Genomic DNA, 13,531 nt, shown 5'->3' on the forward strand with positions numbered 1-13,531 from the left:
GGTGTTCCTAATGTGATAACTGAGCCATTTACCTGGGCACGACACACCCACTGATCATAAACATTGATCTATAGTCACTGACTTCATGAGTTGTAATGGGCACTAATAGTCACAGAAATAAAATGTCTCTATCTTTCTAGAAATCTGTCAATAACTTTATTTCAAATGAATGATTCTGTGCTTATTTCTTTATACTTTAGACTGTTGGTTGTGACAATACACTGGAATCTTCACAAGTTGAAGATAAATGTCTGGAATGTGGAGGAGATGGGAGCACCTGTTATGAAGTCAAAGGGACATTTCGTGTTGTTGATTTGCCAATAGGTGCAGTTCTGTGTTCTATTCTCACTTTTGTTGTCACTTTTTATGTAGATGTGAATGTTGGAGATTTGCTGCATAATCAAGCATTCACTCCCTATTTGCAGGTTACAATCAAATTCACATCATTCCCATTGGGGCCATGAGTATTCGGATCCGGGAAGTATCACCCACACGTAATTTCCTCGGTAAATCTTTCACTTTCGTTCTTCATCTGTGATTCTTTTTTAATGTATGAGTGGAGTTTATTTGACCCAGTTACAGCTTGGTTTGTATCTGTGTGCAAACGGAGTTTATTTGACCCAGTTATACCTTGGTCTCTATAGAATCATAGAATAGAATCCCTAGTTTTAAGTTTTTAAGTTTTTAAGTTATTTATTAGTGTCACAAGTAGACAAGCTTACATCAACACTGCAATGAAGTTATTGTGAAAATCTCTAGTCGCCAGACTCCGGCACCTGTTCAGGTAAACTGAGGGACAATTTAGCATGGTCAATGCACCGACCCAGCATGTCTTTTGGACACTGGAAGGAAACGGAGCACCCGGAGGAAACCCACGCAGACACAGGGAGAATGTGCAGACTCCACACAGACAGTGTCCAAGTTGGTAATCGAACCTAGGTCCCTGGTGCTGAAGCAGCTGTGCTAACCACTGTGCCCAGTACAGAAAGAGGCCATTGGCCCATCAAGTCTGCACTGACAACAATCCCACCCAGGCCCTACACCCGTAACTCCACGTATTTATCCTGCTAATCCCCTGATCAGCAATTTAGCATGGCCATTCAACCTAACCTGCACATCTTTGGACTGTGGGAGGAAACCCAAGCAAACACGGAGAGAATGTTTATTCAACCCAGTTACATCCTGATCTGTGCCATTTGTTAAATGCCTTACGCTGTTTGCAACTGTTTCAAAGATTGAGAAGCTCTATCACATTCTGCACATATCAATATGCATTTTTGGGAATTTCCTGCTGTTCATTGGTTCTCTGTAGACTTTGCCCTCAGCCCATGTTGTTTATTTGGGGATTGGTGTTTCTGTTATTTCCTGAATAATGGCCAAAGCATTCCACAAAGTGTGTAAGCATTTGGACTGAACCTAGTTTTGCAGTTGGATTCGCAGTGATCATATGTAGAGATGGAGATGAGTATGTTAGCATTAATGTAACAGCAGCTCTCAGGGTTCAAACTTACAGACTGTGAGACTCTGCCAGCCATTGTCTCTCTGAGGAACAGTTCAGCAGTGGGTGCAAAGCCAGCAGGCAGGCTACTTGCTTTATTTATGTACATTCCCTTCTCTCACCTTCAAATACACCATCAGGAAGTGGTGAAATTCACCCCAACCTCCGTACTGCTGGGGCTGGAACACACATCTCTCTCCAGTACCCTGTCACAGTATCAGGATCCAGGTCACACCACTCTCCATGGCCCATGTCAACCCAAGAGAGAGAGTCCAACTGTCAATGGGTCTATTGAGGGAGTGCTGCATTATCAAAAGGGCAGTATTGAGAAAGTGCTGTACTGTCAAAGAGACAGCAATGAGGGAATGCAGCACTGTAAAATGGCAGTATTGATGCCGCACCATTAAAGGGTCTATATTGAGGGGTATCGTACTCTCAAAGGGTTAGTATTGATGGAGTTTTACATCATCAAAGGGACAGTACAGTGTTGTGCTGTCAACGAACTAAAATTGAGGAAATACTCAACTGTCAAAGGACAATATTGAGGGACTGATGCACTGTCTAAGGGTTGGTTTTGAGGAAGTTAGTATTGAGTTCAGTAAAGCCTTTGACAAAGTACTTTATGGTAGACTGGTATGAAAGTTGACGGCACACAGGATCAGAGGAGAGCTGGCAAGATGGATATAGAACTGGCATGGGCATAGAAGACGGAGGGTGGCAGTAGAGGGGTGATTTTCTGAATGGAAGGCTGTGACTAGCAATGTTCCACAGGGATCAGTTCTGGGACTTCTGTTGTTTGTAGTAAATACAAATGATTTAAAGGAAAATGTAGCTGGTCTGATTAGTAAGTTCACAGATGACATAAAAATTGGTTGAGTTGCGGATAGTGAAGAGGATTGTCAGAAGATACAGCAAGATATAGACCAGCTGGAGTTTAATCTGGACAAATGTGAGCTAATGCATTTTGGAAAGTCCAATGCATGTAGGAATTATAGAACAAATGGTACAACCCTTAGGAGTATTGATAGGCAGAAAGATCTGGGCGTACATGTCTACCGATCACTGAAGTGGCAACACAATTGGATTAGGTCAAGAAGGCATACGGCATGCTTGCCTTCATCGGTCGGGGCATTGAGTATAAAAAATGACATGTCCTACTGCAGCCATATGGAACCTTAGTAAGGCCTCATTGGAATATTGTGTACAATCCTGGTCATGACACTACCAGAAAGATGTGAATGGTTTGGGCAGGGTACAGAAGAGGTTTACCAGGATGTTGTCTGGTCTGGAGGGTATTAGCCATGAGGAGAGGTTGGATAAACTTGGTTTGTTCTCACTGGAATGAAGGAGGTTGAGGGGTGACCTGATAGAGGTTTAAAAAGCTACGAGTGGCATGGACAGAGTGGATAGTCAGATGCTCTTTCCTAGAGTAGAAAAGTCAAATACTAGAGGACATAGGTTTAACGTGCATGGAGAAAAGTTTAGAGGAGATGTGCGAGGCAAGTTTTTTTTTACACAGAGGATGATGAATGTCTGGAATGACTTGCTCGGGAAGGTGATGGGAGCAGATATGATAGCTGCGTTTAAGGGGCATCAAGATGAATATATGAATAGGAAGGATATGGACTTCACAAGTGCATACGGCTTTAGTTTAGGCAGGCATCATGATCATTGAGGGCCAAAGGACCTGTTCCTGTGCCATACTGTTCTTTGGACTGTAATTTCAGAGGGATAGTATTGAAGGAGTGCTGTATTTTCAAAGAGTCAGTATTGATGGAGTGTTATACCTCCAAAGGGGCAGTATTAATGAAGTGCCATACTGTCAAAGGGTCAGTATTGAGGGAATGCTTCATTGTCAAAGGATCAGTATTGAGGGAGTGCTGCACTGTCAAAGGGGCAGTATTGAGGGAGTGCTGCACTGTCAAAGGGGCAGTATTGAGGGAGTGCTGCACTGTCAAAGGGGCAGTATTGAGGGAGTGCTGCACTGTCAAAGGGGCAGTATTGAGGGAGTGCTGCACTGTCAAAGGGGCAGTATTGAGGGCGTGCCACACTGTCAAAGGAGCAGAATAGAGAGACTGCAGCATTGTAAAAGGGACAGTATTGAAGGAATGCAATACTGTTAAAGGGTTAGTATTCAGGAAGTGCTGCACTATCAAAGAAACTGTATTGGGGAAGTGACATTCTGTCAAAGGGAACTCATATTGAGAAAGTGCTGCATTGTCAAAGGGCAATACTGTGGGAGAGCTGCATTGTCAGAGCATCAATGCTAAGGTAGCACTGCAATGTTGGGGGTCTGTTTTGAGGGAATGCTCCACTGTCAGAGAGTCAGTACTGTTACAATCTGTAGAGGACTGTTCACATTTAAGGAATAAATCCAAACATCTATCAAATAAACAAAATAATGATACCACAAAAATTCACCCTCTTAACTGAAAAATGTTATTGCATATCAATAAGAATTAAATTAAGTAATCTGTTAACACTTTGGTCTATCAGGACTGTTGTAAATTCAGTTCTAATTTTTACTCTCCTCACCCCATTCGCTAGAGTTCCTTTTCATTTGCAAAACTTGAAAGTCATTCACTTTTCCTGGGTCCAAACTCAGCTCCTTGTTGAGTTGCCAATATCTATCCAACTACTGTGAAAGGAGTGGGGGAGTTGAACTACTGATTAAGAAGAATATCATAGCTGTACTGCGGGAGGACACCTCAGAAGGCTCATACAGCGAGGCAGTATGAGTGGAGCTCAGGAATAGGAAGGGTGTAACCACAATGTTGGGGGTTTACGCTAGGCTGCCCAGCTGCCAGCGGGAGATAGAGGAAACGGTATGTAGGCAGAATTTGGCAACATGTAAAAATAACAGGGTTGTTGTGGGGGAGATTTTAACTTCCCCCATATTGACTGGGACTCACTTAGTACTAGGGGTGTGGATGGGGCAAAGTTTGTAAGGAGCATCCAGGAGGGCTTTTTGAAACAGTGTGTAGATAGTCTAACTAGGGAAGGGATCGTACTGGGCCTTATATTGGGGAGTGAGCCTGGCCAGGTGGTCAGTGTTTCAGTAGGGGAGTAGTTCAGGAACAGTGACCACAATTCAGTAAGCTCTAAGGTACTGACGGATAAAGATAAGTGTATTCCTCAAGTTAACATGCTAAATTGGGTAAGGCTAATTACTACAATATTAGGCAGGAACTGTAGATTGGGGGCAGATATTTGAGGGCAAATCAACATCTGACATGTGGGAGGCTTTCAAGTGTAAGTTGATAGGGATTCAGGACCAGCACATTCCTGTAAGGATGAAGGATAAGTATGGCAAGTTTTGGGAACCTTGGATAACGAGAGATATTGTGAGCCTAGTCAAAGAGAAAAAGGAAGCATTTGTTAAAGCTAGGAAGCTGGGAACACATGAAGCAAGTGTGGAATACAAGGAAAATAGAAAGAAACTTAAGCAAGGAGTAAGAAGAGCTAAAGGGGAGGTCCCAGAGGATTGGAGAATAGCCAATGTTGTTCCTTTGTTTAAGAAGGGTAGCAAGAATAATCCAGGTAATTGCGGGCCAGAGAGCCTTACATCAGTGGTAGGGAAATTATTGGAGAGGATTCTTCAAGACAGGATTTATTTCCACTTGGAAATAAGTGGATGCGTTAGTGACAAGCAACATGGTTTTGTGAAGGGGAGGTCATGTCTCACGAACCTGATCAAGTTTTTCAAGGAAGTGACGAAGATGATGGATGAGGGTAGGGCAGTGGATCTTGTCTACATGGACTTCAGTAAGGCCTTTGACAAGGTCCCTCATAAGAAATAGGAGCAGGAGTAGGCCATCCAGCCCCTCGAGCCTGCCCCACCATTCAATAAGATCATGGCTGATCTGTCGCTGCTCAGTTCCACTTTCCCGCCCTCTCCCCATAACCCTTAATCCCCTCTCCTATCAAAAACCCATCAACCCGCGTCTTAAAAATATTTAGCGAGGCAGCCTCCACCACTTCAACGGGCAGAGAATTCCAGAGATTCACCACCCTTTGAGTGAAGAAGTTCCTCCTCAACTCCGTTCTAAACCGCCCCCCTTTTATCTTGAGGCTGTGCCCCCTAGTCCTATTGTCTTTTTTGAGCGGGAAGAGTCTTTCCACCTCTATCCTATCCATCCCATTCATCATCTTATACGTCTCAATGAGATCTCCTCTCATTCTTCTAAACTCTAACGAGTACAAGCCCAGTTTATTCAGCCTCTCCTCATAGCTCAACCCCCTCAACTCCGGTATCAGCCTAGTAAACCTCCTCTGCACTCCCTCCAAGGCCAAAATATCTTTGCGCAGGTGCGGCGCCCAAAAATGCACACAGTACTCCAGTTGCGGCCTCACCAATGCCCTATACAGCTGCAGCAAGACCTCCCTACTTTTATATTCAATCCCCTTCGCTATGAAGGCCAGCATCCCATTCACCTTCCTGACCACCTGCTGCACCTGCAAGCTGGGTTTTTGTGACTCATGCACAAGGACCCCAAGGTCCCTCTGCACCGCCGCCTGCTGCAGTTTTTCGCCCCGTATGTAATAGTCCTTCCTACCATTATTCCTACCAAAGTGGACCACCTCACACTTGCCAACATTAAATTCCATTTGCCATTTCCTGGCCCATTCGCCCAGCCTATCTAGATCCTTCTGCAGACTCTCCACACCCTCCGCACAATTTGCCGTTCCCCTAATCTTGGTGTCATCAGCAAATTTCGACACCCTACACTCGGTTCCCTCCTGCAGATCATCTATATAAATGGTAAAAAGCTGAGGCCCCAGCACCGACCCCTGGGGCACTCCACTAGCCACCATCCGCCAATCCGAACAGCACCCGTTGACCCCCACTCTCTGCCTCCTATTTGACAACCAATCCTCTATCCACGCTAACACCCTACCCCCAACTGCATGTCCCTCGACCTTCTGCAATAACCTCTTGTGAGGCACTTTGTCAAACGCCTTCTGAAAATCTAGAAAGACCACATCCACCGGCTCTCCTCTATCATGGCAGACTGGTGCAGAAGGTAAATTTGCATGGGATCAGAGGTGAGCTGGCAAGCTGGATACAAAACTGGCTCGCTCGAAGAAGATAGGGTAGCAGTGAAAGGGTGCGTTTCTGAATGGAGGGCTGTGACAAGTGGTGTTCACAGTAAGAAGTCTCACAACACCAGGTTAAAGTCCAACAGGTTTATTTGGTAGCAAAAACCACTAGCTTTCAAAGTGCTGCCCCTTCGTCAGGTGAGTGGGAGTTCTATTCACAAACAGGGCATATAAAGACACAAACTCAATTTACAAAGTAATGATTGGAGTGTGAGAGTGTTAACTCTCTCTCCACTCACATTGTCCGCACCTTTAAGACTTGATTAACTGTAAAGACTCGCATTCCGATCGTTATTTTGTAAATTGAGTTTGTGACTTTTTATGCCCTGTTTGTGAATACAGCTGTTCTGTCTGTTCCTAACCTAAACAACTTGTTTCTGTCAGCAAACACACACAGTTAAAGCAACACAAGGGCAGAAGTTTCCTGTCCCACCCATCACGGGAAATGTAGTGGGCGGGACATGGACTATGCAAAGTCCATTGACCTTAGGTGGGATTTTCTGGCCTTGGGGTGAGCGCGGCTGGAAAATCTCGCCCAAGAATTTTCTAACCAAGGCTCCTCTCTGCATCACCATGACTTTGCTTTAGGATGCTTCAACCAGAAATACAAATAAACTTCAACACAACTCTGATTCAGCAACCAATTTGTATAGTTTCTATCTAAATAGAGTTCTATGTTTCTCTTTCCCAGAGTTGCTTGTTCTCATCTCTTATGTCAACATGGGCCCAACCTTTTCAGTGTTTGAACTGAAAACTTGTTTGAATTGCATTTAGTTTAGGGTTGCTTATCTTTTTCTTAGTCAAAAGCCCTCATTTTTTACAGTTAAAACTTAATTCTTAAAGCTAAAAATTATGTTCTAAAACGTATGCGTTAGGAACTAGATATTTGCAAAGGTACTGAGACAGTGTTGAATTGTTGAGAGGCAGTACTGAAGGGGTATTGTTGCAGGTTTAATGTTTCATTTTAGATGAAACATTAAACCCTTCAACCATCTCAGGTGAGTGTAAAATATCCATGGCAGTACTCACAGAAGAATGGTGGACCCCGCTCCATGTCATGAGCAATATTTATCTGTCAACCAACGTCACAGGAACAGATTAGGGATTTATTTTGTTACTGTTTTTGGAAGCTTGCTGTGCACATATTGGCCACCCTAATTCCCACATTACAACAGTGACCACATATCAAAATTACTTGTTGTGAGGTACTTTGGGATGTTCTGAGTAGCACTGTAAAAATGCAAGTTCTTTATAAGTCTGATTCTGGAAACATCGAACATAGAACATAGAACACTACAGCACAAACAGGCCCTTCGGCCCACAAGTTGCGCCGATCACATCACCTACCAACCTACAGACCTATCTATAACCCTCAATCTCATTAAACCCCATATACTCATCCAGAAGTCTTTTAAAAGACCCCAGCGAGTTCGCCTCCACCACCACTGACGGCAGCCGATTCCATTCACTCACCACCCTCTGAGTGAAAAACTTACCCCTAACATCACTTCTGAACCTCCCTCCCTGCACCTTAAATCTGTGTCCTCTCGTAGCGACCATTTCAAACCGGGGAAATAGCCTCTGAGAATCCACCCTATCTATTCCTCTCAACATTTTGTAAACTTCTATCAGGTCGCCTCTCAACCTTCGTCTCTCCAGGGAAAAGAGTCCCAGCTCCCTCAACCTAACTTCATAAGGCATGCCTCCCAGTCCAGGCAACATCCTTGTAAATCTCCTCTGCACCCTCTCAATAGCTTCTACAATGAGCAATTTGGTGTAAGATTGATTTTTTTGCCAGCAGCATTGAGCAAGGTATAACAAATTATCAGTTTCCTTTCATGCTTGTTTCTTACACTGGACCATTCAAATCATGCCTGATTCACACTGTATCTAGTTTCTACAAAGCCCCGTTCACACTGCGTCCCATTTCCACACAGCATCTGATTCACACCATGGCCTCTTCACACCTTGTCCACAATTCCTTTATTGTAGCTATTGATCATTTTAATATAATTACTATTTGTGTTGAATCATTGCAGCAATCAAGAATGTGAGAGGTGAGTATTACCTGAACGGTCACTGGACCATCGACTTCAGCCGGGCTCTGTACATCGCCAACACTGTCATTCACTATGAAAGAGGGTCGGAGGGTGACCTGGCCTCAGAGGTTATTCATGGTCGAGGGCCAACCTCTGAACCATTGATATTGGAGGTGAGTGTCAATATCAAACAATGTCTTACTAGAAGTAAGGAAAATACAAAATCCATATGCATGGAGTTAAAGGAGGAGAAAGGATTGATGGCTATTACAATAGTTATAACAACTATTGACCACCGATAGTGAATGGAGCAGGCATAGAGTACTAATCATAGGCGATTTCATTTAGACCCAGCTATGGTAGCAAAAGGAAGAAAGGGAATTTAGTTTTGATCGGTTGTAGGAAGGTACTTTGAGAGACTGAATCTGCAGGCACTTAGAGACGCAAGGACTGATTAGGGACAGTCAGCATGGCTTTGTGATTAGAAAATCATGCCTCACAAATTTGATTGAGTTTTGTCAAGGGGTAAGGCGTGAAGAGGTAGATGAGGGCAGTGCAGCTGATGTCGTCTACATGGACTTTAGCAAGGCCTTTGACAAGTAACCACATGGTAGGTTGTTGCATAAAGTTAAATCTCACGGGATCTGGGGTGAAGTACCTAAGTGGATACAAAATTGGCTTCTTGCCAGAAGCCAGAAGGTGGTTGTAGAGAATTGTTTTTCAAATTGGAGGCCTGCGATCAGCGGTGTGCCTCAGGGATCAGTGCTGGGCCAACTGTTACTTGCCATTTATATTAATGATTTGGCTGAGAATGTAGGGAGCATGGTCAGTAAGTTTGCAGATGAGATCAAGATTGGTGGCATAGTGGACAATGAAGAAAGTTATCTCCGATTGCAACAGGGTCTTGATCAATTGGGCCAGTCGGCTGACGAATGGCAGACGGAGTTTAATTTAGATAAATACGAGGTGATGCATTTTGTTAGATTGAACTAGGGCAGGACTTACTCAGTTAATGGTAGGGCGTTGGGGAGAGTTACAGAACAGAGAGATCCAGGGGTACATGTTCGTAGCTGTTTGAAAGTGGAGTTACAGGTGGACAGAGTGGTGAAGAAGGTATTTCGCATGCTTGGTTTCATTGGTCAAAACATTGAATACAGGAGTTGGGACTTCTGGTTGAAGTTGTACAAGACATTGGTAAGGCCACACTTGGAATACTGTGTACAGTTCTGGTCACCCTATTATAGAAAGGATATTATTAAACTAGAAAGAGTGCAGAAGACTTATAGGATGTTACCTGGACTTGATAGTTTGAGTTATAATGAGAGGCTGGATATACTGGGACTTTTTTCTCTGGAGTGTAGGAGGCTGCGGGGTGATCTTATAGAGGTCTGTAAAATAATGAGGGGCACAGATCAACTTGATAGTCAATATCTTTTCCCAAATAGAGTCTAAAATAGAGGGCATAGGTTTAAGGTGAGAGGGGGAAGATACAAAAGTGTCCAGAGGGGCAATTTTTTCACACAGAGAATGGTGAGTGTCTGGAACAAGCTGCCAGAGGTAGTAGTAAAGGTGGGTACAATTTTGTCTTTTAAAATCATTTAGGTAGTTACATGGGTAAGATAGGTATAGAGGGATAGGGGCCAAATGCGGGCAATTGGGATTAGCTTAGGGGTTTAAAAAAAAGATCGGCATGGACAAGTTGGGCCGAAGAGCCTGTTTCCATGCTGTAAACCTCTATGTCTCAAACACAATGGGCCAAATGATCACTTGTGTTGCAGATTTTCGATAATTTTTAAGATTTTATAGTATATAAAGAACAAAGAGCAAAGAACAAAAATGGCCCGAGAAACAGGCCCTTCGGCCCAACGAGCCCACGCCGCCATTTTAACATTACCAGTCCCCCCTCCACCCATGACCCTTATCTATGCTTATGGCATTCCACATTGAGGGAAAACTAATTTAGGGACAATTTATTACCTCCAATCAGCCTAATAGCACATCTTTGGGGTGTGGGAGGAAACCGGAGCACCCGGAGAAAATCCACACAAGCACGGGGAGAATGCGCAAACTCCCACAGACACCGGCCCAAATCCATGTGTCTGCACAGCAATCAGTGATAGTCACTGAGCTGTTGTGTTGCCCAGCATCTGGTCCAGTTTAAGCATACACTAATGACATGAAGTACTAGGCTGCTCTCGAACATTCAAGAGCAGCCCTTGTACGGCCCATCGCGTGTATATACAGGACTCTTTCCTGCTCTATGTGTAAGAAGTCCAACAAGAAAGGGATCACCGCTGGAGCTTGTATTGGACATGAACCAGAATTAAGAGAACAACTCAGAGCAGGAGAGCATCTTAGTAGTGATGATCACAAGTAAGGTTAGGATTGAGAGAGATTAAGGCAACAGATTTCAAAAGAGGAAATAATTAGAAAAAGGGTGGCACTAAAGAATGCAAACTGGGAGAAATCTTGACAAGCAAAGAAACAATAAGAAAAGGAATCAATGGAGTTCATTGTGTTCCAGTAAAAACCAACAAAAAGCGTGATGATGGTGGTGAACAATAAAGAATGAAAGGATAAAAAAAACTTTGAAAAAAGACCTAAAAGAAGTACTTTGATAGTAAGTGACAAGGATTAAAAGGAAAATTAAGAATTTCAGGGAGAAGCTTTGAAACTATCAGAAAGGTGAAAGAAAATTGTGAAATAAGATTATTAAGGAATAGTAAAAGATTTTAATAAAGTGTTCTAAAGGCACCATTATAATGAAAGGAAAGTGAAAGTTATGATAGAGGTATTAAATGATGAGCAACATTAATTCAGAGTTAATAGCTGAAAAATAACAAAAGTATTTAAATATTAAATAACTACTTAGTTTTTACAAAAGAAGATAATGAAATAAACACATCACTTAGAGCATGAGCTTCAAGAGACTATAAATATAGTTGAGATAGAAAAGCAGAAATAATAGTCACACATATAAAACTAAAAGAAGCTAAGACAGATGGTATGCACCTGGATCGTGGGACACTAAGGGGCAATTTAGCATGGCCAATCCATCTTGCCTGCACATCTCTGATTAAGGGAGGAATCCAGAGAACCCACACTTAAGGAGCAGTTATCAGAGGTACCTTCGATAGCACCTTCCAAATCCATGACTCCAACCATCTTGCAGGACAAGGGCAGCAAACTCACGATAACACCACCACCTGGAAATTTCCATCCAAGTCATTCACCATCCTGCTTGGAAATTTGTTGTCATTCCTTCAGTGTCACTGGGTCAAAATCCTGGAGTGCCCTCTGTAACAGCACATGTACCTATATCATCACATCGACTACAGTAGTTCAAGAAGGCAGCTCCCCGCTACCTCGTCAAGGGCAATTGGGGAAGAATGTTCATAATTAGTGGAAAAAAACACTATTGGGAGGCATGATGGCATAATTGTCAACACGACTGCCTAGCAGCTCCAAAGATCAGGGTTGGATTCTAGCCTTGGGTGACTGTCTATGTGGAGTTTGCACGTTCTCCCCAAGTCTGTGTGGGTTCTCTGGATCAGAGAATCAGAGATTCCTTATCAGAGATGTGCAGGCAAGATGGATTGGCCGTGCTAAATTGCCCCTTAGTGTCCCACGATGTATAGCTTAGGGGGAATAAGCCATGGTAAATGTGTGGGTTTACGTGGAGAGGGCCTGATGCTCTGTCAGAGTTGGTGCAAACTCGATGGACTGAATGGTCTCCTTCTACACTTTAGGGATTCTATGATTCTATCTCTTCAGATCCAAAGAAGATTTGATCGTGCCAGATGATTGGTAGACAACATATTAAAAGAAATAATAAATGAGCTTCATTGAGGCAGAAAATAAAATAGAATATGGAATAGAAAGGCAAAGTCATTCTTGAGCAACCTTTTGAGTTATTTGAAGAGGTAACAAACAGAGCAGACAAGGGTAACATAGTCAATGCCCTATACTTGGATTTGCAGGACACTTTTGATAAAGTACCACATGTCGGGCTAGTGATAAAGATTAGTGCCAAAAATCTCCATTCTCATTACAGCTGGGATTCTCCGGAACCGCTGAAAACAAGTGGAGCTTTGGCTGGAATGCTAAATTCTCCATTCACACTTACAGTACAGTGGCCACGGATGGGATCAGAAAATCCCACCCTTGAATTTGCGGAGTCTTGGCACTGCTGCTAATTGATTGCAAATTGGCTAAAATTTGGAAGCAGAGAGTAGGCAAAGGATGATTATTCTGATTGAGGGAAGAGAGAAATCAGTGCTAGGATTATTCATAATTTGCATTAATGATTTGGACCAGCAACTCAACATCAAAATTTGCAGATGATACATGCTGGGTGCAACCCCTCACTGAGGTAGAATGTAACGTAAGATATTAGAAACCAGCAGCCTGACTACTTAAATATATAGTAGAAAAATGGAAATCTGGCCTATATCTTAGTGATACTGGTGATCAAATCATAAGAAGTGATATCATGGGTCAGCAAAGCAAATAACATGTTACCAAAGCCCTGAGATTGGTTTCTGGGACATGGGATTCAAAAGCAATCAATTTATGTTCAACTTTTATTCAACTCTAGTTACACTGTATTCATGATTGAGCAGAGTTCTGATTTAGCACTAGAGCCGATGATGATAGAGCTATCAGAAAACGCTGAACAGATTTGGATGCTTTTCTTTGGAAAATAGAAGAATTAGAGGTGACCTGATCAAGGAATAGGCTGGACAGCATAGAGGTAGGGAGAAGTGGAAGGATCTAAAACAATGAACGATATATAATAAAACTAAGTCCAAAGATGTGCCAATTAGATGAATTGGCCATGCTATGTTACCACTGTATCCCAGGTTGTGCAGGTTAGGTGGATTAGCCATGGTAA

The 13,531-nt window shown here is 43.0% G+C and overlaps 1 protein-coding gene across 7 annotated transcripts in view; it reads left to right on the forward strand.

Annotated features, from left to right (window-relative positions):
- Positions 1–13,531, forward strand: part of LOC145352695 (papilin-like) — a 201,368-nt gene that overhangs the window by 97,528 nt on the left and 90,309 nt on the right. For 6 of the 7 annotated variants that reach the window (XM_080202920.1, XM_080202919.1, XM_080202921.1 and 3 more), the window contains exons 6-8: positions 201–324; positions 426–506; positions 8,638–8,810. In XM_080202920.1, coding sequence (XP_080059046.1) covers positions 201–324; positions 426–506; positions 8,638–8,810 — 378 coding nt within the window. The remainder of the gene's footprint in view (positions 1–200; positions 325–425; positions 507–8,637; positions 8,811–13,531) is intronic. The other variant, XM_080202925.1, reaches the window with a different exon arrangement.

This window comes from Carcharhinus amblyrhynchos, chromosome 14 (assembly GCF_965287045.1).
Source record: "Carcharhinus amblyrhynchos chromosome 14, sCarAmb.v2.hapA, whole genome shotgun sequence".
Lineage (NCBI taxonomy): Eukaryota > Metazoa > Chordata > Chondrichthyes > Carcharhiniformes > Carcharhinidae > Carcharhinus > Carcharhinus amblyrhynchos.